The following is a 25,617-nucleotide window of genomic DNA, read 5'->3' on the forward strand; positions in this document are numbered from 1 at the left end:
CCAAGTGCCTAGTTTTACATTTTGTACATAATATCATAACTGACAAGCATTTTATTAACCTAACTTGTGTCCCAAGCTTTCTCAATAAAATGAAAAAGAACTGGTTTGTATTTGCTGATATTGTTTTAAACGGTTTTCAAACCTCTTTCCATTCATCTTCATAGTTCTGTCTCTGCAAATTGCCTTCCCACTTTCCTCTATATGGTTATTCATTAGAAATCTATGTAATTTTAGTAGTCCTTTTTTTAACTGGCTCCCTGGCCAATATTAGATACTTCAGTGAATTGAACTTTGGTCCTTAAAGCTTCTGAAGTTAGTGACTTAACCAAGTATTCAAGATATATGCAGAAAGTAGTGTCAACTTTAGGAACATGAAAGGTAACTCCAATCCCTTAAAAAAGGAATAAGAGTTTGATTGCCATATAAACCATAAAAGGGCAGGCTTACTAGCTTGTTTCACTGGTAACAAGAGCACACCCAAGGACCTCTTCAGGCTTTGAGAGCTTACAGATCACAAAGGTGAAACACAATGAGGAGTTTTGAAAAGCTTAAATGTCATTTGGATTGCAGTATCTTCTATAAAAATTCCATTTCAGCTTTTGTTAGCCCGGAGAAAATTAGTTTATAAAAAAAAAAAACCTCTTTCAGATCACAAGCAATTGGGGGAGGGAGGGAAAGACTTGTGTCTTTTTTTGTTTCCTTATGTTGGCTTGAAAGATGGGTATTTTAAAAAAATCAACCGGTCTTTTACATATGAAAGTCAGGTCTTACCTGATCTGGCATACTCTATGAGGACTGAACTACTAGTGAAATGGTGAAATCACAAAAGTCAAGATAGTGAAAGTTGAGCAAGAAAGAGGAAAAATAATTTTTAGTCAGTTTATAAAACTCGGGGGTATGGGTTTTTTTTGTTTTTTGTTTTGGTTAATATTTACTTAACTTCAGTGACTAAGTAATAGTTTTGGATAAAGATCATCTCTGTGAAATATTCAATGCCCCGATTCTTCTTTATGACATTTAGTCCCTCTTAGGGCATGTCTACACTGGAGCTGGAGGCATAATTTTCATCTTATTTTCATCTGATCAAGCTAGTGTGCTAAAAATAGAAGTGTAGCCACAGTGGCTAGCCCATCCCCAGTATAATCCCATCTGAAACCCTAGGTATGTACTCAGGGTGGTTAGCCTGACCTGCTGCTCACATCACCATGGTTACACTTTTATTTTTAGTGTGATAGCTCTCATTGACCTACCCAATCTGGAAATTACCTCACCAGCTCCAGAGTAGACATATCCTTAGACATTCAAGAAATCCTGCAGCAACACCAAGGAAGACAGGAATTGACATTCCTGACACTTCTAAGATAAAGAAATAAAACCAATTAAAAAAACCCAACTTTTCTGGACTTTGTTATACTTAAGCACAAGTCTATTAATAGATGAGGCATGGAAACATTGTCAGTCAAACTGTTACTCCAATCTATGTGTACATAATTTCTCTCTTGCAGCATGTCTAGTTTTGTCATTAAGGACCAGATTTTTAAAGGTATTTAGGTGTCTAAAGATGCAGAGGAAGATTTTCAAAAGCGCCTAGATGTCTAACTCACATTGATTTCACAGGGAGTTAGGTGTCTAGGCATTTTTGAAAATCCCACTTGGCATCTTTAGGCACCTAAACACTTGAAAAAAAAATCAAGCCTTAAGGCCTTGGTTCAGCAAAGCATTTAAGCACATGCTCAATTTAAACATGGGAGTAATCCCATTCAGCAAAACATGTGTTTAAATGCTATGCTGAACTGGAGTCTAAAGTTTCATTTGTATTCATCCACCTTCCATACATTGGGATAACCTAAAACTCCATATAAGATTGAATATAATTGTAAATTTAATTTTCCAGGTCTTAATGGATCAAAATTTTCCAGAGTTAACATTTGAATCAAGATTTTCCTTTATGGAGGCTAACCTGAAAAGCCCCATGGCAGTACCACCAATAGAAATCAGAGTCAAAGAACGAAACAATTAAAAATAATTAAATTTATGGGTCTGATTCTTCACTAACATGGAGTAAGTAGTCACTCCATTTAACCCAGTGCTGTAAAGTTGCTGTAAAAGGCCCTTAATGTTTTGCCAGCTACCATACTGAGATTGCATGCAGACAGTAGTCAAAGAAATGTATGTTTAGTTCCACAAAAACAGTACATTAGACATTGTTAAATGTTTTCTGAGGCAGGGTTTCTCTGACTATTCTGGCAAAAATACCAGTATACATAGTAACCAGAGCTTTGAACAAATATTAGTTAAGATGATTTACAGCACAGTTGCCAATGCATTCCTAGCTCCATCTTTGATGGACACTTACTCAGGCTGTCATCTGTAGCTGCACAGATTATATCTGCATTGGCCTCTTCCACAAACACTGGAATCACTGGAGTGTGTTACAGACAATTCAGCTCTCAAACAATGAAGCATTTGTGTTCATTTTCTTCCATTTTATCTTTGGAATTTTACTATTTAGGTCACTATCTGTTGCTCCCAGCTATTCTTTCCAGACTAATCACAGCTCTTTTTAGACTTAAAAGATATAATCAAAGAATTCATCTAACATTATTCCTTGAGTATAAAGCTCAAGATGTAATAAATAGTACACACGCTATAAAATTAATCTGCCATTCCTGGACTGCAGCCCCAAGATTAATTATATGTTACAGGCTAGATTTGAGAGCTGTTGGGTGGCAAGCACTTTGAAAATCTGGCCCTATCAGTACAACGAAAAACAATATTAGTAAACTACTCAAATGTGTTAAGTTAAACATGATTAAGATACTTCACTAGCAGGAATTAGGATATGGTGTAAAAGAGGTAGAACAATACCAACTGAATTCCTCAACTGCTCATGGACCTCTGTCTTAAAAAAAGCTGCTTTAGTGACAAAATAAAATCCAAAGGGTACAGCAGTGAAGACAATAGACTCAACAAGATGAGTTATTCTATGGAATAAAAAAATACACTGCATGAGAATGCTATATACATCTATCTGCATATTTACATTAAACTTAAGCTGACTACTCTATTCATGTCAAAAATTACTATGCTCAGAATGAAACGAAGATGAGGGCTTAAGCAAAGTCATAAATTGATTTATAATGAAACATGACAGTCATAATTTAATTTAAAATGTATTTTAAATTATTGTTACTTTTTGTATAGGTCTTTTTTGCCCTGAGGTAATTGTGGCTGCAGAGTGAAGTATGAGCTATTGAAATACCAAATTTCTGAACATGTGTATTAATTAATTTAAATGATGTAGCTACTTTACTAATCAAGAATTGTCTGTTGCAAACATTATTAAATAAAAGCTTGCAGGATAGAAACTGACACACAGAGGTATGCAACCAAGAGTTTATCAGTGAGTGGTGCAGCTCAGAAGTTAATAGGCTAGATTTAATACTGCACTGTGGCTTCTAGGAAATACTCCTATCCTATGGCCAGAAGCACATCCCTGTGTCCCAACTAATGTATCAACCCCGGAGGCTGTAGGTAGCTTGAACAAGTTACAGCAATTCTCTGGCTACCCTTACACTGGGGTCTGGTCTGGTGCAGTTGCTCTGAGATTGTGCAATGATAGCTTTACCTTCACCCAATGACACACCCTGCAGCTGAGTTGCCACAGACAACAATCTAGGCCTATATTATAGTATTTTTATGCTGCTGTGACATTATCTGATTAAAATATGACCATATAGATCATTGCAACTACTGAGATATTTGCAACAAATCTTGTACAAAATGTGGCATGTAAGATGTCTATGGAAAGGTTATGATTTGCTGAATATGATTGTTATTTGTATACAGGTATCATTTTTGTATTTGAAGTTATGAGTATTGGCACTATACCTGGATTTCAAATGTTTGTTCCTGGGGTAATGCCCACAAGGTATTTAGCCTGCACATCTTGGAGGGACTATTCAAATTAAAAAGCAACAGAGAGTCCTGTGGCACCTTTAAGACTAACAGATGTATTGGAGCATAAGCTTTCGTGGGTGAATACCCACTTCGTCAGACTCATGCATCTCCGTTGGACTCTCTGTTGCTTTTTACAGATCCAGACTATCACGGCTATCCCTCTGATACTATTCAAATTAAGTGGCTCCTCAAGAAACACTTAACTGACAATGGACCATGGGAGTAGGGTGACCAGATGTCCTGATTTTATAGGGACAGTCCCGATTTTTGGGTCTTTTTCTTATATAGGCTCTTATTACCCCCCACCTCCGTCTCGATTTTTCACATTTGCTGTCTGGTCACCCTACATGGGAGACACCCATCTACACTGAATGGACTGTCCTGCAAATGTACTGTCTGGGGCATAGGTAATGATTTCCTGCTGTGACTAAGCAAAATTATGCCTGGACATGTGACTTGCTCATGAGATTCCAAACGCCATCTTTTACCTGTAATTTCCCACTAGCAGTGCTGAGGGCTTTGTTTGAAACAATGGGTTTCCCTCCACATGGCAGAAGCTATAAAAGGCCCTGGAAACACCTCCATTTTGCCTCTTTCCTGCTCAAATCTCTGGACTATGTACTTATACTAATGGGAGCATTCTAACTGAGGGACTGAGGCCCTTCCAATGATTTGGAAGCAACCAGAGACTTATCAAGCTAGCAGTTTATTCCATCACTGCTACAAGTCTGAACCAAGAATTTCGCATTTATTGTACACCTCTACCCCGATATAACACAGTCCTCGGGAGCCAAAAAATCTTACCGCGTTATAGGTGAAACCGCCTTATATCGAACTTGCTTTGATCCGCTGGAGCGCGCAGCTCCCCCCTCCACCCCCCCGAGCGCTGCTTTACTGCGTTATATCAGAATTCGTGTTATATCAGGTTGCGTTATTTTGTATTTGATTCCTTTAACCAATTTTAACTCTCACCTTTCTTTCTTATAATGAATAAACCTCTAGATTTTAGATACTAAAGGACTGGCACCAGTGTGATTTTTGGATAAGATCTGAGTTATATATTGACCTGGGTGTATGGCAAGTCCTTTGGGATCAGAACCTTTTATTTGATGAGGCTGGTTGTAAAGAACCACTCATCTTTACATCCAGTGTTTTTGGTGGTGATACAAGGACTGGAATATCTAAGGAAACTGCTTTTATAACTTCTTGTTAGCCAGTGTGGTGAAACAGAAGTTTACTTTCGTTGCTGGTTTGGTATATCTAATGGGAGAATAACCTCCAGTTTTAGGGTATAGCTTCCCTCTTTCTCAGCAGTTTGTTCTGAATTTGGTATTCTCAGTTGTGATCCACAAAGGCACGGTTACAACTGCTCTCTTTTTTTTCCTGTGGAGTTTGCAAATTCTCTGCTTCCTGGTAACTTCTTATAAGCAGTTGGATAGGAGGAATGGGGCAATGTCTGGATCACAAGCCATTGCAAAGCAAAGATAATCTTTTTAAACAGCATACCAATTCAAAATGACAGTAATGTGTCAGCAAGGCTCCCAGTCTCACAGGGATTACTAAAAAACAGTATGTTCAAGAATATTTTAATTAAAAGTATGTAACTGATACACAAACCTTTGGACATAAAACATGAATAACCGAAAGATTAAGTGACTTGCCTAAAGTGACAGATGAAATTCATGACAAAAATCAGGTATTAAACTCAGATTTCTTGAATCCCAGTCCAATGTTTTAACCATAAGACCAGCTTTCCTTTTTTTCATGCTTTGGAATATTTTTCACTACAATTATTTACGTTTAGCCTGACAATTTCCCAATCACAGAACACTTAGATGTAAAATAGAATACTTAGATGTAAAAATTGCAAGTTTAATAATGGTTTACAAATATACAATATTTACATTTGTAAGTTTTACAAACCAAAAGCACAGTCTACAGGAGATGAAGACTTTGTGACCCTTTGGCTACACTCAGCAAATTATTTATTTACAAAACCAGATAATCAAATAATTTTTCATAATGTCATAAGTGATATCAAAACATTTTAAACTGAAAGCAGTTTTTTGTTGTGACATGCCTACCAGCTTAACCACACGTAATTTTACAATTTGAACTCATTTTCCATGTATCACTGTTAAAACAGCTTCAAAACTCCAGTTCATCAGGTCAAATTAGGAAGAGTATAGCATTGGATCCATCATGTTTAAGTGCTTTACTGGCCAAGGGTTACACCAAAATCTATTTCAAACTGAAAACATAGTTGTGACGTTTCAGGCATTTGAACATTGAACTGATTAAAGCAGTTGTAGTACAATCTTCCACATTGTGTATTTAATTCAAATCACATTTAACCAAATGAAGCCATACCCATACAAGAGACAACAGGCCAGATCATTAACTCAAAAAAATCTGTGCAATTCCATTGCAGTCAATGTAGCTATTCTGATTTACACCATTTGAGGATCTGGCCCAGTAGATTCTATTTTTCCTACACAGTTTGATGATGGTTCAGTAAAGTAGCATTAGCTGCATTTTAATTAACCCCATAATACTTGTTTTTGGAAGATGGGTGGCATAACCAGGAACCCCTTCAAAATGGTAGCCAGGAAAACAATACCTCCAACTCTTAATAGAAGAAACAAAAAAGTGTGTTTTTTCAGTAGAATGTCTTGATCTTACAGATTAGCTAGCTGCTATGTTAGGTTCTTTCTTTACTACGTATATACACTAGTCCACTTAAAAGAAGCAGATGGACAATGGACTCTCCAGATTGTATGTATTTCCACTAATTTTTTGATGGCTGCACTTGTTCTAATCAGTGAGCACTAACTTCATCTTTTGGAAGCTGAATTTTTAGGCTCTCATCTCCATGAGTTAGTTTCAAGTTTACCAAAACCAGTTTGAGAACCACAGAGATATAATAAATGCACACACTAATGTTTCAGCCTACTCACTTTATGGATTTAAAGCAAAAATCTTGCTGATACGTGAGAGAAAAAGAAAAACAATAGAAACATGCGAATGAACTTTATGCTGTATTCCTTTCTTGAACACTTTAAATACTATTCACATGAATTTTAAACCACACAATTGCAACATGTGAGAGTACCAGTGTGTACACGATATTGAACTTCATTGTACTGGCTGTTAAGACACTTGGAGGAAACTGTTGTTTACAACTGTAAATTATTTTTATATTTTAATGAATTTAACATATAGTCCAGCATCAGTTTCTCATACAGAAGTCAAGTAAAGAAGAGCAAGATGAGGCATCAGGCAGAATTTTAAAAATGGTTCATTCTGTATTACAATCATTTTCCTACCCAACAAATTAAATGGCAAAAAATCCAGACCAAATTCAAGTATCTTTGAGAAATGCCTGCATTCTGGATTTTCTTCGAGCAAGAGCTTCTTGTTTTTTCCTTTCAATTTCTTCTTGAGAACATTTTCTGTTTTTCTGTTCGATCACAAATGCTGCAAATATAAAATATGCATTAGGGGCCTTCAAACTTGTTCAGTATGTATTTTTAGTTGTCTGTCTTCAGTGTCTGAAGATAAACAGTAGCAACACACTGTACTGACAAATGAGGAACCCAAGTTAAAAAATGGCCTATAAAACATAGTCCATCCTCAAAGCACGAAGTGGCAAGATACATGACCTTTGTATTGCTGCTGAAGGCTACTTACTACCCAATGTACTGGGAAGCAGACATTTGCTTAAAGGAAATTTTATTGCTGCCCTTCAAGTGAACTTTATGTCATCAGAAATCAATATAGAGACTACAATGGGGTAAGAAAGTTAAGGATATTGGAGTGAAAGGGGCTCTAAATCCAAGTGGGTTAGGTAGAGATACTGGTATCAGATTGTACAGACACAGGGGTCAGGTATAGTACAGGCGTCACACTGATAGGACCAGCGGGGTAGAAATAAGGTCAAACCCAACAAAAAACAGGAGATGGGGACATGATAGCTAAGCATAACATTTTATGTGTTTTCCTACAGAGCAGTAAGTTAGCATGCACTAAAATCCTGGCCCCATTGAAATCAAACGAAAAACTCCCACTAAAGTCAGTATGACCAGGATTTCACCGATGATGCACAGCATCATCTATTTTCCTATTAACATAGCTTGGAATATGCAGCCTTTCACATTAGAGAAATAAGACAAAGGGCATAAAGTCAGTTAAGGCAACTACAAATGTGGGTAAAAATATAAGTACAAGTTTCGAGAGAGATTACTTGCCAAACTCTATACATATCTGTGGTTAATGTCTCAGCAATGAGAGGGATTGTTATCCTTTCAATGAGGACGGGAAATTTAGATTAAAATACAGAACTACCACCCAAAAAGAACTGAAAGTCCTGCCACAGGGTACAAGATATTCTTGCCCAATTTCCGATATTTAATGACCAATGTATTCTGTCAATAAATCCAAACATTACTATCAAGGAAAGCTATTTATTCCTTGAGGTTAACGCTCCAAAAAGGTAAATCAGAAAGTGTTGCAGCAAGCAAATATAGTAATTCACACCAATTCCTTGGTAAAAGGAGACAAGATTTCCTTGTTGCTAAGTGCTAATGTAGTTGAAACATTCACCGGTCACTGTTTTGGAGACAGGCGCTGTCAACCAATGACATCAAGGAGCTGAGGTTTCCATTAATTTTCTTCTATAGAATAGAACATATTCTAATAGTTTTTGGGTGGGGTGGTTTTTTATGATTGTTTTGTAATAGTTTCCAAGATTGCTACGTCCCACTTACCCGCTGTCCCAGGTATGAAACAAAGAAGAAAAGGACTGGAATATCTGACAAAAAACAAAATAATCCATAACACTACTTGAATGAGTCAGTTGTTTGGCAAAGTACAGATACCTCCAAATGCAGATGGTGTATGTTACTATGTGAGAGTGTTAGGTATTTTTGTAGCTGTGATTTCTGAACTTCGGCACTGACACGGTATGTTTTAAAGGTGAGCTACAAACAAAACATCAGTAGTTCAGCTTCACCAAGATTTAATATTGAAAAGAAACTTCACAAAGCCATGCAGTGAACTAAAATCCTGAACTGTTGGCTGGTTCCATGCCCAAGCATGTTTCCCTAGTAACTGATCAGTGCTTGCAGCAAGAAGCTTTGGAAAAGGCTGGGTAAGCTTAAATAGGCTTGGGGAGAGGGACAATGATACAAGAGCCAAATAGCTAGCCCATTCCCCCATCAGCAACCAGTAGAAACCAACTGATAGACTTGGGAACAGAAAGGAAAATGTAAGTGTTTAGATTACATGGTGAATACCCCACTTGGCTGGCAAGTTTGGGCACACAGCAGATACTGATGCAGGCCAAGGTTTTCCCAAGTGACTAGTGACTGGGGTGCCAATTTCCAGGTGTCTAACTTGAGACACTTACACTCATCCCCTGAAAATCAGGCCCCTTTACAGTAACCAATTTTGGCACCCAAATCTGAGCCATTCCAAATCAATAGTCTCTTTTAAAAGTCTTAGTTGAAGTAAGTAGCATTTTGACATTTTTCACATTTAAAATCAAACGTAAGCATCAGAGAACAGTGACCAACAAATGATGAGACATTCTGGCAATGCTGAAATATGGTGTGTCCAGAAGTGTCATCAAGATACACTGGACTTACAGGTAGGGTCAAGTATTTTGGCAAATGAGTGAAAAGTCGGGGGTGGGGGCGTATTCCTTCAAATATAGTAAGTTGAGGGAGGTTTTCCAAAACAGATTTTCATTTTTGAAAGAGAGATAAAGTAAGAATGTTTATTTTAAAATTGTCTCATCATGCCTAGTTTGAGAAGACCAAATACTTAAGTTTATAAACAACATTTCAATACCGTACAAATTTTGCTTTGATGTGATTTAACATCTTACCCCCCTCCCCCACCCCACCCAAGTTAGTATTAAAAAAGAAACATACCTGTTGTAGACTCTGCCAGAGATTCTGAAAGGTGCCTCTTAAAAGGTGGCTTTTGATTAATTTTAATCTTCCCATGCAAAGGGATATTCAGTTGATTCTTGCTTTCTTCCAAACCCTGCTGAGTAACTTTGATTCCAGAAGTGCCTCCTATACTTATACTTTTAGGATCCACATGAACTGCAACATGGGAATTGTTAATCTTTTTAAATGTAAACTTTGAAGGCACAACTGACATTTTGTTCATACAACTGTTATTTTGTATCTTTCCTGTGTTGTGTGAAAGATCTTGGTTGCATCCCCCATTAAAAGCATTAGTACACCTATTTGTTATGTTAACTGGATCAATTTCAGACCTGAGGCTTCCTGCAGGCACAGAATTAGACCGATACCATTTTCCTGGAACACTGTTTGTAGTATTTGCAGAAGCAGCTTTATTATAGTTTTGGGAATGGGTATACCTGTGTTGTGTAGGAACATTTGCCATTACAGCTATAGGATTTGCAGAATTTGTACAGTTCACTACATTTCCAAATGTAGTTAATCTGTCTGCAACCTTTGAGGAGTTTGTACAAGGAGTGCCCATCGAGCTGGTGTCCTGGTTGGCACTGATTTTTTGTGCCAATGGGTGATTAGGCAGTCCTTTTTTAGATGCTGTGAAACTGTTATCGGCATCAGATTTGGAAGTAATACTGGCTCCTTTTAGAATTATTGCTCTTTTGTTTCCATGTTTAATGTCTTGGTTCTGAGTTTGTTTTTCTACATCATCACACACCTGATACAACAAATCATCATCTTCGCAGTTTGTGTCCCAAAGACTATCAGGTTCACAAAACATATCTAAAACTTCATCAGGAAACTTAGGATCATTCCAATCATCAAATGACACAGAACATTTCTTAGGCATTTCAGCTTGTTTTAGGTTAGCCACACCAGTACAGGTCACCACCTTCACCAGATCATTAGGCTTAGCGTTAGCAGAAATGGATGACTGAGGGAAAATATTGTGTTTGTTATTTCCATGTTTTCCAGTCTGTGTTCTATGAGGATTAGAGTGTATCAAGATGGAAGAGGATCCTTTTACTGGAAAACTGGTGGGACCACATTTAGGGTGAATGCGTTCCATTCCATTCTTAAGGTCAGATTGCACTGAAATAAGAGAAGTATAGTCAGAAACTTTGTTTTGGGCACTTTTCCAAGTGGAATTTATCGTACAAGTTTTAACATCATGCTCCATATGTAAAAAACCAGTCTGTATCTTTGAATTTTCCATCTTGTTATTTGGTTTCTGGAAAGAAAGAGATTTTGCAGCATCTTGTATTGTTTTACTATTTTGTTTCAGAGATGCATATTGAATACTGTTGGATTTGGATGAAAAACTTACACCAATTACAGAATTAGAAGTATTTGTTCTTTCCTTAGTTTTACTAATGCCATTGAAAGCATATGTGCTTGGCTTTTTAGGAGCTGATAAAGCTTTTTCAGGAGTACTAATCTGCATTACAAAGGAATCGTCTGCCAATAAATCAATATCCCAATCATCAAAGTCATCATGAGCTACTTCAGCAGGCTTACTGGAGATCAATGATTCTATCTTAGAGGATGTTAAACTTTGTTTTGGCAGCAAAGGAATATTCTTAGTTTCTGGAGCAGCAATCTGGTTCACACTTTCTGATGCACATGTTGAACCTTGCTTCTGGCATATCTCTTTAGCAATGTGCTGCTTGGTTACCGTACTTTCCTTAAAAGTGGGCTTCTCCTCCACCAAGGGGCTTTTGGGGCTTTCATGGAAACTATTGTTTAGGGAAATAGCTGATAGGCCTTGACTCAACTGTCCACTACATTTCTGGGTAGAGCAATCAAAAAGGGCATTAAGGGCCACTTCGGCCTCAAGGTCTAAAGACTTCTGGCTGCTAGTTAGACATTCTATAGCAGGGATGCCAGTGCTCTCTTTAACTGGCTTACAGGACAGAACAGTAGGTGTTTCAGAATCTTCATCAAGGAATGACTGCAGATTTTTCATCTGTGCAACATCTTTATAATTATTTAAAGTCTCTGCCTCTGAAGTAGTCTGAATAAAACCATTGCATTGATCATCTTGCTCCTGGACTATATCTAGCTCTACCTGGTTTCTATCAAATTGTTTAGCCAACTTCATCAGTTCCTCTTCAGTATTTTTTATTTTATGATCTCTAAATGGAAAAACAGAAAAAAAAGTCAAAAATACCGAAGAATACTTTGCAAAGTGAAACCAGTTTACTCTCTAGTTTAACAAATGTATCTACATAGGATATGATTAAAAATCTCTAAACAAGCATATATAATTAATGTAACTGTCAAGGTATATCCCTTTACTGCGACCAATGTTCATCCCATTTTAAAAGATTACGAAGTAAAGGATAAAAGTATTACCATGTAATGACTCTGCTAATGTACAGACTGTATTCATGAATCCCATAAATTCATGGATTCAATGAAATGCTGCTTCCTTGACATGAAAGCATAACTTCTTTGATGTATAAGCTAAAGTGAATTAGAACTTACCGTGTACCATTTAATTTTGTCCTAGTTCGCACTTTTACTACTCCAGGTGTACAGGGAATAGCATCCTCACCAATCCACATCCCTAGAAGAGATCCCTCAGAACAGCCTGGTTTTTCATCCTGAACAATTAAGATTAAATTGGCACTACTTAGCAATTTGATTTAAATTAAAGATTTCCCTACACCCACAAATTGCACTGGTTTAACTTAAATCAGTTTTAAAACAGATTAAACTGGTACAAACCTGGCTATAAATTAAAGGCACAAGCTAAATCAATATAAACCAGGTTTAAGCCAATGTAAGATTTCACGCACAAAGTTGAACGAATTTAACTACACCAGTTTAAAAACCACAACTTTAATTAAAGTAGTGCAACTTTGTGTGTGGACCTGGTTTAGGATATTATTATATTAATAGGCAAAGTACCAAAGCGAAAGATTGCAGAATATTTTATTGTAATGTTCACTTAGCAAACTTTATTTTAGTCTACTAATACAGCTACCTAAGATGTGCTCTCTTTGTTTACCTATTAAAACAGTGCTGACAAATTACAGAAATTCAGAAAATCATAGTGAGGATGTCTCTTGAACAGGAGCAAGTTTTGAATTCTTCCATTACACCACAACCACCATACCAAGATATTTCAGATAAATAAGTAGAAATAAATAAAATTTAGAACTTAAAGATTGGTCCAGAGCTCTAAAGTTCAGATCTGCATCTGAACCCTCTCAAAGTTCTTAGGTATACATATCTGTGAATGTGATTCATGGATACTTATAAACAACAACAACAAAGAATGAAGATGCATAATTACTGTACATAAGCCAGAGGAAGTGACTTGAGTTTTATCGACCAGTAATGGAAAAGAGCTTTTACTTTAGGGAAAAAGTGATGGTACCAGCAAAAGGTAATCCACACACTGTCAAAAAGTGTGAATAAGAAGCTGTAGTCCAAGACAGGGCCATAAATGGTGCAAGAGAGAGCAGTAACTTACACCACAAAAGGGGAGGCACAGTTAATTGTTTCTTTAATAATGACTTTCAAACCCCAGACGAAGATTTTTTTTCAAATATATTATAGCTTTGAAATATAGAAACCATTTTAAATGGTGTCAAATAAGAAGGCACGTTTTTGCCTGCTGAAGATTACATCGTGTCAGGAAAAAGACAGATTTTCTTATGGGTCTTGTGCTTCAATAAAAGACGGCCCTGCTGTTAGAATATCATCTTGTTTACTTTGTCAAATTCCAGGCTCTGGATGACAATTACACAGGTGCACAGGCATCAACCATGAAAACTGACTAGGATTAAAAACACAGACATTACTAACTTCATCTACTAGAATAATCAAGCAATTTAATTATATCAATGCTATTGCGCCGTCTTTCCTCATCTTAATCTTGTATGGTTCCTGCACTTTGCTAGTCTTTATTTCCAGATAATTCATATTTTAAGGGCAAATAAGATTAATTGTCTTCTTTCCATGGTTAGATTGTTTCTTTCAACAAAAAATGAAAAGGAATAAGACTGGAATGGCAACAAAAAATGAATAAAGTATTTTAAATTTTGGATTTCCAGTTGAAACAGCAATATAAAAAGTTGACAAGATTAACAGTCGCTCAACTTGTTACTATTTATAGTCAGTTTACATCAGTAAACTGTACTAAATTCTGTACATTAGATATAAACAAAGTATAAAAAATGAAGTATTCTTGAAAGCCCATTTATATTTAGCAGAATTCTAAAAAGCAATATTCATAGATAAGTTGTTAGTAATGTAAATAAGAAATCAAAGCCAAAAGGTATTCAAAAACAGGAAATGAGGGAGAATGTGTATACATATATTAGAGCTTGGACCATCCTTTCATTTAATCTGATTTACACAAATAATGCAACATTATGTACCTTTAGAAAGATGTTGGCAATACACAAAAGGATACAATTCATAAAAATGTTCAAAGGGAAATGGCAAAAATTAAAACAAATCTGACATACACATTTAAATTGAAGTCAATTTTGATATTTTTTAAATCTCAAACTCTGCAAGCTCCTGCTTGCCACTAACTGTCTTTTCTCTATTATGTGAGCTACTCCTTCTAGCCAATTTACAAGATTAAATGTAAGGGGCCACATCCTCAACAGGTATAAACTGTCTTAATAAAGCTATGTGAATTTACACCAGCTGAGGATTTAACCCCGAGAGTGCAATGTGCTGGCTATCTTACAACCACCAATTATGAGATACTCAAAATTCTAATTTCAGACTTGTTTAAGATATGAATAATAATATTTATCTTTTACTGTACTGTACTTCTTGTAACTTTGCATTCACAGGAAATTCAGACTTGATGGTACCTTTTATGAGAGTCTGTGGCCAGCAGAGAACTGCAAGTTGTATGATTTTCTTGCTGATCCAACTTTTTAATTTTAATTGCAGAAATATTATTTTAATGAACTGAGCTGCATGGAGAGTCTGAAAAATTTTCCCATAGGCAGGCCTCTGAGCACCATAATTGGCTTCAACAGGCAAAGTAGTCTAAAGGAGAACCTTATGGACACCTAAGAAAATAAGCAAGCGGCAGAAAGAGAGAAAAATAAAAATGGAGAGGTGGCAGAGGGAGGCAAGGTAAGGAAACAAACTAAGAACTTTGTAAAAGGAGGGAAGGAATAAAAGCAAGTTACACAAGAGAAATAGGGAGGAAACTGAAGTTATAAAAGGAAGGCAAAAGTAACTCTTCCAACTGATTTCAGAACTCAATCTGGGAGCAGGATCAGTCTCTAAAGCCAGGAACACATTAAATCATTTGGAGAACTACCGTACATACTCGATCATAAGCCGGTTCATTTATAAGCCGACCCCCCCAAAATGGATAAGTAAAAATGGAAAATTTTTATAACCCGTTCATAAACCAAGCTTATAATTCAGGGGTCAGCAAACTTTGGCTCCCAGGCCATCAGGATAAGCCGCTGGTGGTCCGAGATGATTTGTTTACCTCGAGCGTCCGCAGGCACGGAGGTAAACCTAAGTAAACAAAGTGTCCCGGAGCACCAGCTGCTTACCCTGACGGACCGGGACAGCAACTGGTGGGGAAATTTTTTTGGGGGGGGGGGGGGGGAGAAGCTGGGAGTCAGGGGAGTAAGCCCTGTGACCACTCCTCACATGACCCCACCCCTAGTCCGGGGCCCCCAGTCTCCCCATCCCATCCCTTCCCACCTTATCTGGGGAGGGCCAGGGGAGGATGTCTCTGACCAGGCTGGAGCTGCTCGGGCAGGCTGGGCAGCGCGGCCACAGCCTGCTCCGGCGGGCCAGACCGAGTGGCGCGGCTGCAGCATGTTCCAGCGGGCTGGGCCGGGCAGCATGGCCGCAGCGTGCTCCAGCGCCCGGGCGGCGCAGCCACAGTCTGCTCTGGGGGGTGGGGCCGAGCGGCACGGCTGCAGCCTGCCAGCCCCGGAGCTGCAGCTGCTTTGGAGGCTGGGGGGAGAGCAGGGTGGCCAGAAATGGAGAGACTCTGACCCCGCCTCTTCCCTTTTGACTGTGCTGCCTCTCCTTGCTCCCCCTGTTGGGGGGAGGGGCTGTGTCCCACCTCTCCCTCTCTATTCCCGTTCATAAGCTGACCCCTGTCTCTGGTGCTTCCCTTTTTTACTAAAAAAATTCGGCTTATGAACGAGTATATACGGTAGGTTATTTTACAGGTACAGCATGGATGTGTGTTTGGAAAGCTAGAAGTAACCATAAGCAGAGAACACTATGATTTAACAAAAAGGAGGGTACAAAAAACTGAAAGCTATGGTTACCTGCATTGTGTTAGCATGGTAAATGAAGAGAGGAACCACCTAGTAAATATGATATGCCTAAAATTATACATTTGAAATTAAAAGTGATTGAAATGGAACATGCCACTGCATTTTCTACAAGAAATGGATCACTATCACCCCTTTTGAAGCTAACATCTTCTAAAAATTGGGGCTGGTCCTGTTGGGAATCCAGGAAGTGGGCAGGCAGAAGCCCGCCCACTGCTAAAGGACCTCCCCAAAGCCTAAGGGGAGGATCCACAGGTCCGGGATTCCAAATAATTGCGGGGACAACTAAGGAGATAACAGGAATGTGAGTGAGGTCACAGGGCTAAACGAAGGGAACCTGACAGGGACACCGAGCAGAGAACCCCGGACAGCACCCACTGCTCCTTGAAGGTGTCAAGGGAGCCAGCGGACGCCGCCCAGAGAAACTCTGCCCGGATGCGTGAACGGACTGAAGAGTGGAAATAGGCCCCACAGTCGCAGGAAACCCCGTTGGCCAACCTCCTCTCCCTGGTTTTGTAGATGGCCATTTTGGCCAGGGCGAGGAGGAGGTTGACAAGGAGGTCCCGCGACTTTGTGGGGCCACGGATAGGGGGTGCGTAGATGAACAGGTGAGGGGAAAAGTGCAACCAAAAATGTAGTAATATATCCAAGAGGAGCCAGAATAGGGGCTGCAACCTGGAGCACTCCAGATATACATGCACCAGGGTCTCCCTCATGCCGCAAAAGGGACAGGTGTGTGGGAGGGGAGTGAACCGTGCCAAGTACACGCCTGTGCTCACGGCTCCGTGAAGGAGCGGCCAGCTGATGTCCCTGGTGGGCCTCAGGACCAGGGTGGAATATAGGCTGGCCCACCGGGACTCCTCACCCTCCAGAGATGGCAGGCGGTCCCACCACTTTGTGGCGGGGCGGGACGTGAGGGTGAGGACGTGAAGGGTGTGGAGCATGAGCGTGTACAGATGTTTTCTCGGCGCGGTCCGGAACTGAACCGGCTGCAACTTGTGCAGCTGGCCACGGTAAAGGTGCGGGATGTCCGGGAAGGTCCACGGGGCAGGGGTCTGATGAAAAGGTCCGGAGGGCCTGGGCTGTAGGGTGGGCGGGGCATGCCTTCTCGCAGGACTTGGTTGAGGAAAACCCGAGCAGTGGGTGGTAAAGCGGCCCTCACCTCCTGAAGTATGCGGCCTGGAGAGCCCCATGCGCTGAGCGAGCGTCAGGGGATCCAGCCAGTCTCCCCGGTCGTAGTCCAGGAGGTCTCCGACTGTGGTGACTTCCATCAGGACTAATCTCTGGCGCACCGAAGGAGACTCCGTCACCTGCACACGGAGCTGGCGGTTGCATAGCAGGGCTCCGGGAGGAGATCCGCCCCTGGGTGGCCACCACGGACCTGGTCACCGAGAGCAGTTTCCAGGTCCAGAGGAGGTCCTGGTAGAAGACCAGCAGCCCAGAGAGGTCTCACGGAAGACCTCTCGGATGGAGATAAAGGAGCTGACAGTTGTATCGGAGCCCTTGGAAGCTGTGCAGAAAGGCGTGTGCCAGTACGCTCCATGCAGGACTACCTGCACCATAAAGGAGCCTCTGCAGGGCCTGGAGGCAGATGACGTGGACCTGAGTGCGCAGGCACTTCAGGCCCTGTCCTCCCTCCTCCACGGGCAGGTGGAGGGCCCCTGCAGAGACCCAGTCCTGGCCAGAAGAACTCCAGAATTGACGTTCAGAGGTTGGCCAGGAAGCCCAGGGCCAGGACTAAAGTGTTGAGCCAGTGCCAGAGCATGGACAGAACTAGCTGATTGAGCACCAGTGCCCTCCCTCGGAGGGAGAGGCACCGGAGTAGTCCTGTCCAGCTCCGGAACCGCTCTACCACCTGCCCTCTAAATCTTGCCAGTTCTCTGGCGGAGACAGATGCATGGCAGAAAGGTAAACGCCGAGACAGAGCAGCGGACCCGTGCTCCACCGGATGGCCTGAAGCGCGAGCGGGAGGGAGCTCACTTGCCACCCGTCCCCGACCACCAGGCCAGAGCTCTTGACCCAGTTGACCCGGGCGGAGGAGGCTGCCAAGTAGATGGCCTGGCAAGCCTCCACCTGCACCAAGTCACCTGGGTCCTGAACCATGAGGAGCACGTCGTCGGCGTACACTGACAGGACCAGCCGCAGCTCTAGCTCTCGCAGCACCAACCCCATCAGCATCCAGCGGAGGAGACAGAGGAAGGGCTTGATCACCAGAGCGTACAGCTGGCCTGAGAGGGGGCACCCCTGCCGTACTCCCCACCTGAAGCTGACTGGCTTGGTCAGGGTCCAGTTGAGCCTAACCAGACACTCCGTGAAGTTCGCGGGGGTCCCCCTTCTTCAGAAGCAAGGCGAGCATGGTTCGCTTGCAGGACAGGGGGAGTACCCCGCTCTCCAAGGACTTGGCCCAGACGGCGACAAGGTCTGAGCCGAGGACGTCCCAGAACACGCAGTAGAGCTCCACGGTCAGCCCGTCCATGCCCAGGGAATTATTGGTACGCAGAGGGCTTCCAAGAACTCAGCCAGAGTGAGAGGCAGCTCCAGCCGGTCTCGGTCACCCGTGCTGACCGTCAGGAGTCCGTCCCAGAGCACTCTGCAAGCGTCAGGATCGGTCAGATCTGGGGAGAAAAGGTCTGCGTAGAAGGCCCTGGCCCTCCTGCACATCTCCACCAGATCTGTGAGGGGGGTGCCGTCCTCTGCCAGAAGGCAGGTGACGTGCTTCTGGCCCCCCTCATTTTCTCCAGAGTGTAGAAGAAGCGGGAGCCGTGATCCATCTCTCAAAGGAGGCGGATGTGGGATCAGACAAAGGCACCCGGGCCCAGAGCTCCTCCCGCTTCTCCCAGCATACTCCGCAGAGGGATGGATCCTTGGGGCTGGTGGCCAGATGCCTCTCCAGCTCTGAGACCTCCCGTTCCAACTGCTCAATCTCCACATGCCTCCGTTGGCTGGTGCCCCGGGTGTAGTCACGGCAGAAGAGCCAGGTGCGCACCTTCCCCATGTCCCACCACTGCTGCGCCAAGGGAAAGGCGCGCCTCTGCCCTCGCCAGGCCAGCCAGAACTCCCTGAAGGATGCCACGAAGTCCACATCCTCCAACAAGCTGTTGTTAAAGTGCCAATAGGCCGGCCCCAGTCTCTCTGCGCAGAGAGAGGCCGTCACGGTCACCAGATGGTGATCCGAGAACGGGGGCGGCCGGATGCTGGAGGAGTGGGCCTCTGAAAGGTGACAGCGTGATAAGTAAATGCGGTCCAACCGGGAGTGGCGCGACCGATGGGCCTCCACCAGGACAAAGGTGAATGTCGAGACGTCATCCGGGTGGTGGTCGCGCCAGACATCCACCAGGGAGTGATGGTCGGCAATCTCCCGGAGGACGTCCGCGGCGGCCAGGCACTGCTCGGTCCCCGAGAGGTCTCGCTCATCGAGGGTGGTGTTAAAGTCCTAAAAATATTCTAAAAATTGGGGCTGGTGCCTGTTCAAGTTTCTGCACTGAATGTCAAATGCGTAATTTTTTAAACCCAAAAATCAATGTATGAAGTCAAAGAACTGACAAAAAGAATCAAAATAGTCAAATGTTATGCTTGTGATTTTAAATTCAACATGATAAATATGCTAATGCAAATATTAGAAAAACTAAGAATCTCAGTCTTTTACCATGCGAAAGAGATTATGGAGACCAACCAACTGCCTTTTCCCCTGGTTTGTAGACATAGGCAACTACAGCACCGTTTTTAACCTTTGATTTTTGCATAAAGTACAAAGTGTTGCTATAGGAAATTATAATTACCTGTGGAGCAATACGATTAACAATATCTGAAATGTCAACTGTACATCTACTGGTAGCCTGTTTCTTTCTTTCATTACCTATAAAAGAAAAACCTTTGTATAAACTGTCAAACATGACAAACCCAAGTTTCCCAAGCAGAAACATTTCACATACAACTGCTAAATTCAAAACTGTATTAAATTCTATATCACAGTATTTACTATAATGTCAATAAAAAGCCAGCCAGTCATACTAAGAAATGGCATTAAAAATGGATTTTACTGATGAAGAGTGTTTCTGTAGTGGAAAAAAAAAAAAGGTTTAGACATCTACAGTATACTCCAACTGTACATTTCAAACGGCCATTTACTTTCTAAAAAGCACACTAGAAATAACAACTTTTGGGTTATAGTTACCTAGTTTGTGTGTAATTGGCGAATGAGGATCCCAAAATATTTCTTGCTGTATATCAGTATCATTGGCTGGAGAACTGAAGGTAGGTAACCTTGATCTGCTACTTAATGATCTCTTTGGAGTCTTATATAAACATGATTCTGTGTGAACATAAAGTAAGATTTCCCATATAAGAAATTAGCACTAGTAAAAAAATTATGATTGAATTTAACTCAAAATACCCAAAACAGACCCCATGAACCAAGTGCACACATTTTATAACCTGCAAAATGAAAGAAATTATATACAATCACTCCTTAACAATTTTTCAATTTAAACTAACTAAATTTTTCATGATTACATATTAAGTTCAGAATATGACTTGTCAGCTGCATTACTGCAGATAGAACAGTAAATCCATTTTCAAAATGCACTGCAGGACAAAGAAAGCAAGATATTCAGCACCTAGCAGTAAGAATGAAAACTATCAAACAATAGGTCAATATAGTGCATTGCACCACCAGTGGAATCTGATCATAAAAGTCATCTTAACCAACTTCATAGGAGATTTTTGGTAGAACAGACGCTCCTCCCTCTTTTTCTTTCCCTCCACCGGGATAGGAGTTTTGTGACCTTACACTGTAGTGATCTCTGGCTACAATTTCACCCCCTCAAATCCATCAGCAGTCAGTGTAAGTTCTAACTTATCCCTGGAGACTGGCTGGAAATGTTTTCCACCCCACTGCCCCCTGACACTGTATACAGTTCAACCAAACCCCAAGATCTGACTCTACAGTAATTCTAGAGTGCCCTTTGTCTTGTCTGATAGGGCAACTCTTATAATCCCCAATCACTATGCATTTTCACATACAATGGATAAAAACAGGTCATAAGTGTGTAAAGACAGTTTGCCATGATTAGCTATGACTCCAGTGAAATAAACGGAACAGAGTACATGAAATGCAAATTGTTGCACCTGCCTTTTTAAAATGAACTTGGCAGTGTGGATGCAGCCTACAGATAAAGGAATTTTAAAAGACAGTGCAACTAAATTTAAATAAATATATTTGATTTTGGAAAAGATGTTTTATAGCTAGAATTCAAACATTTGTCACCTTTTAAAAACGAAGAAATCCTTAATCATAGAATCATACAATATCAGGGTTGGAAGGGACCTCAGGAGGTCATCTAGTCCAACCCCCTGCTCAAAGCAGGCCAAACCCCAACTAAATCATCCCAGCCAGGGCTTTGTCAAGCCTGACCTTAAAAACCTCTAAGGAAGGAGATTCCACCACCTCCCTAGGTAACCCATTCCAGTGCTTCACCACCCTCCTAGTGAAAAAGTTTTTCCTAATATCCAACCTAAACCTCCATTCATTCAAGTTTCAAATCCAGAGGTATTAGCACAGAGAAAGGATTGTGTTTCCCTGCAGGAAACATTCCTTTCTGGTTGATCTGGGTCAGTGTTGACAAAACTGGAAGGAACTGAATGTGCGCAAGAAGTGGGATTGGGAGAGGTGTGGAGGCACAAACAGGCCTCCACTTAAAAAATATTAGGCCCCAATCCTACAAATTATTCCATATGAGTTCTGCAATTGTATGAAGTTCTACTGAAGGTAATGGGGTTCTGTGTGAGCATAGAATAAGTTACAGGACCATGACCAAAGTTATTTAAATGTTTTCTCGCTTAGTATCATTAAACAACATTGAAATTGAAAAGTGGAAAGCACCTTGACTTAGAAAAGAGAGAAAAAATAAATGGAACTTCAGCAGAAAATTCTACAGCTGCATGACACAATGCACTGATGAAAATAAGTCACCAGCAGTCAGATCACACCATGAGGTTTTTTTATACTGGATTCCCTGTTTGTACAGATGGGAATGTTCTGCTTAAAAGTTGATGGCGTGATCTGCTCCAAGACAACAGGGAGATGCTGCTTAAGTATTCATATATGAATTATGATAGAGTCCATTCTTTCCCGCAGTTGAGAGAAAGATTCAGAAGACAGATGAAACCTTTGGAAAAGGGTATGTGTGTTGTGTGACTGAACTTCAGTGATCCAGTTTAGGCAGCACTGCAATTTACAAGTTTAGGTCTAGCCTGTAAATGTATAAGACAATCCAATCCGCAAACAAAAATGGTGCAAACACCAACACCAGTTTTTAACTTTTTTGTTTACAACAAATCCTTGTTATTTCCCAGACAGCTGCAATTCACTGAAGCACAAGGCTAACTGGGCCAGTTTCCCCATCAGTCAATAAGCTCTTTCAGCACATCAGAGCAAACGTAGTCTTATAAGGGGAACCAAACTGATGTAATTTGAAATAAAAGAAGAGACACCCCCTCTTCTCGGGCCAGCCAACCTGTTTGATGCCTTATACACACACCCCAGCCCGTTGCAGCGTGAAAAACACTAAGCTTAGCAGTTACTGACTAGCATCAAACGTACAGCACCTAGCACATTAGGGGCCTGCTCTCGGTAGGGCAAGCCTTTGCACAGCTGACAACAGTTAAAATGTGTGTGGGGTAGGGAGGAGAGAACGGGATGGAAGGGTGCGGGGGTCCCTCTGTGTGCCCCTGGAGGCTTTGGGGAGTGGTTATCGCTTGTGGGAATACGGTTGGGGCGCCCCTCCTGGGCTGCCGTGGGGATCCGCTCCCACAGGGTTCTGGGGTATCTCAAAGTGGGGGAGCCCATCTCTGCAGAGTGCTGTGCCGTATCCCCACACCCCGGGGCGGGAAGCAGTCACCCCCATGCGGGGCGGCCCGGCCTGGCTCCTTGGGCCTCACCCTCCGCCTTGCTCTTGCTACTGGGATCGGCAGCGGCCGCCGCCGCCCCTCCATCTTCCGGGCCCCCAGCGCCGCTTTCCCCGGCAGCCGCCGCCCTCCGCCTGCTGCACCTCCTGCCGCCGCTCCGCGTCTCCGGGACCGGGGACCTGAGGCGGAGCTTGTCACCACCTTTCCGCCGTCTGCTAGCCATGGCGCGCGGCCCGGCGGCTCAGCATGGCGGCCCCCAACCGGCCGCTCATGCCGCCGACGCCGCCGCCATCTTCCCTAGCGCCTCGAGCTCGCCCCTGCCCGGATTGGTCGAAATCAGCTCGGCTGGGATCGTGATTGGTCTCGAAGACAGAGACGTGCGGACGCAGTAGGGAACTATAACAGCAAGAGAAGCAGAGCTCAATGGAGGTGGTTGCCTCTGCACAATACAGACGCCTCCTACTGCCCCCCACTACAGACCCGCCCCTCACTACAGACCCCTCCTACTGCCCCCCACTACAGACCCGCCCCTCACTACATACCCCTCCCACTGCCCCCCACTAGACTCTTCCCACTGACCCCCACTACAGACCCACCCCTCACTACATACCCCTCCCACTAGACCCCTCCCACTGCCCCCTCATTACACCACTCCCCTCACTACAGACCCACCCCTCCCACTAGCCATCCACTACAGACCCCTCCCACTGCCCCCTTATTACACACTGCTCCCCTCATTACAGATCCATCCCACTGCCCCCTTGTTACATACCCCTCCTTTAATGATCTTGGGGTTCATTAAATAACAATCTAATGAATGAAACTTTATTAAAACAAACTAGAAAGCATCTCTGGTGAACTGCTGCACGCAGCCGTGTGGTCAGGGCCGGCTCTAGGATTTTTGCAGTCCCAAGCAGAAACAATTTTGGCCGCCCCCCCCCCCGTTTTTTTCTTACCCCACCCCCGGCTCCGCCCCTTCCCCAAATCCCCAGCCCTGCCTCCTCCCCCCCCAGGCTCTCAAGCCAGGAGGGAGGGGGAGAAGTGGCGTGTGCGCCGCAGCCACTCGGAGTCTCCCCCTCCCTCCCAGGCTCTCAAACCTGGGAGGGAGGGGGAGCTGCGGCGCGCGAATCAGCTGTTTCGCGCGCCGCGGCCACTCGGGATCTCCCCCTCCCTCCCAGGTTTGAGAGCCTGGGAGGGAGGGGGAGCAGCAGCGCGCGAATCAGCTGTTTCGCACGCCAGCAGCGGAGGTGAGCTAGGGCGGCCGGGGCACATTTTTACGGGCGGCATTCTGGCGCCGGCCATGCCGCCCTTAAAAATGTGCCGCCCCAAGCACCAGCTTGTTTTGCTGGTGCCTAGAGCCGGCCCTGCGTGTGGTATTCCCAACCCCATGGGTGCCAGGTTTGTATAATTTTTGGTGGTGCCCAGAACGGGTCCAAGCAGAACCGTCCCGTCCATAGGACGGACCAGGGCAACCACCCCGGGCCTCGTGCTTTGGGGGGCCCCGCGCTTCACGGGGTTGTGGGGTCTAGGGCAGCCTGGGGGGCCTGGTGCTGGCAGCAGCGAGCAACCCGGCACCAGCCTACTCTGCTCTGTTCTGCCCCACCCCGCCGGCTCCTGGCATGGCTCGAGGGAGGGGGCGGAAACCAGAAAGAGGTGGGGTGGGGGCTTGGGGGAAGGGGTGAAATGGGGGTGGGTCACTCACTCCTGCCGGTGCCAGGCCCCGCGCTAACCGCCTAGGCCACCCTGGACCCCGCGTCCCCCTGAAGCGTGGGGTCCCACAAAGCATGGTAAGCCAAACATTGGTGGAGCTGGGCCCACGTTCCTAAATATTGGTGGAGCACAGGCACCACGGGCCCATATAACTCACGGCCTATGCCCAACCCCTGCCTCTGGGGCACGTCTCCAAATGCCTATGTTCATAATAGGGTTCCTTATGAGGGAGCATTTCTAAATTATAATCTTCTACAAACATATCTCTACACCTCCCCTCACTACAAACTCCTCCCACAGGCCCTCCTTTCACTACAGATCCCTCCCACTGGCCCTCCCCTCACTACAGACCCCTCCCACTGTCCACCCTCTCACTACACACCCCTCCCTTCACTTTATTAGGAATCATATTGTGTGTAGTGATTTGAGTAGATCTCTCTGTCTTAGGTATTTTAAGGTACCTGTTATCTGCTATCTAAGCACTTCGGAAATAGGTAGAGGTATTTAGTGGCTGGGTGCAGTAGCTTGGCCAGTGTGAGCTCAAATTTTAGATTGCCAGCTGTGCCCCCGGTAACTGTCGTTCTCCAGTGTCTAATCAAGCCAGACAGTGAGTATGAATGTTCTTACTAAGGAAGCAAATTTCTTGTAATGTCTTGTATGTCATACATCACAAGCTGGATACTTCTTTGTGACAACTCTTCTGACCCCACCTCTACTGCCTGCAAAAAATTAAACCTGAAGTATAAGCATATGTACCAAGCATATAG

At 43.1% G+C, this 25,617-nt stretch overlaps 1 protein-coding gene across 1 annotated transcript; it reads right to left on the reverse strand.

Annotated features, from left to right (window-relative positions):
• Nucleotides 1-6,825: 6,825 nt before the first annotated feature.
• Nucleotides 6,826-23,363, reverse strand: ETAA1 (ETAA1 activator of ATR kinase). Its single transcript, XM_065401997.1, has 6 exons — nt 23,174-23,363; nt 20,409-20,546; nt 20,014-20,090; nt 12,435-12,553; nt 9,894-12,082; nt 6,826-7,437 (listed from the first exon to the last, which is right to left on the reverse strand). Exons 1-6 carry the CDS (start codon nt 23,361-23,363, stop codon nt 7,322-7,324), a joined length of 2,829 nt encoding a protein of 942 aa, XP_065258069.1. The 3' UTR covers nt 6,826-7,321.
• Between the last annotated feature and the right edge of the window lie 2,254 nt (nt 23,364-25,617).

This window comes from Emys orbicularis, chromosome 3, assembly GCF_028017835.1.
Source record: "Emys orbicularis isolate rEmyOrb1 chromosome 3, rEmyOrb1.hap1, whole genome shotgun sequence".
Classification (NCBI taxonomy): domain Eukaryota; kingdom Metazoa; phylum Chordata; order Testudines; family Emydidae; genus Emys; species Emys orbicularis.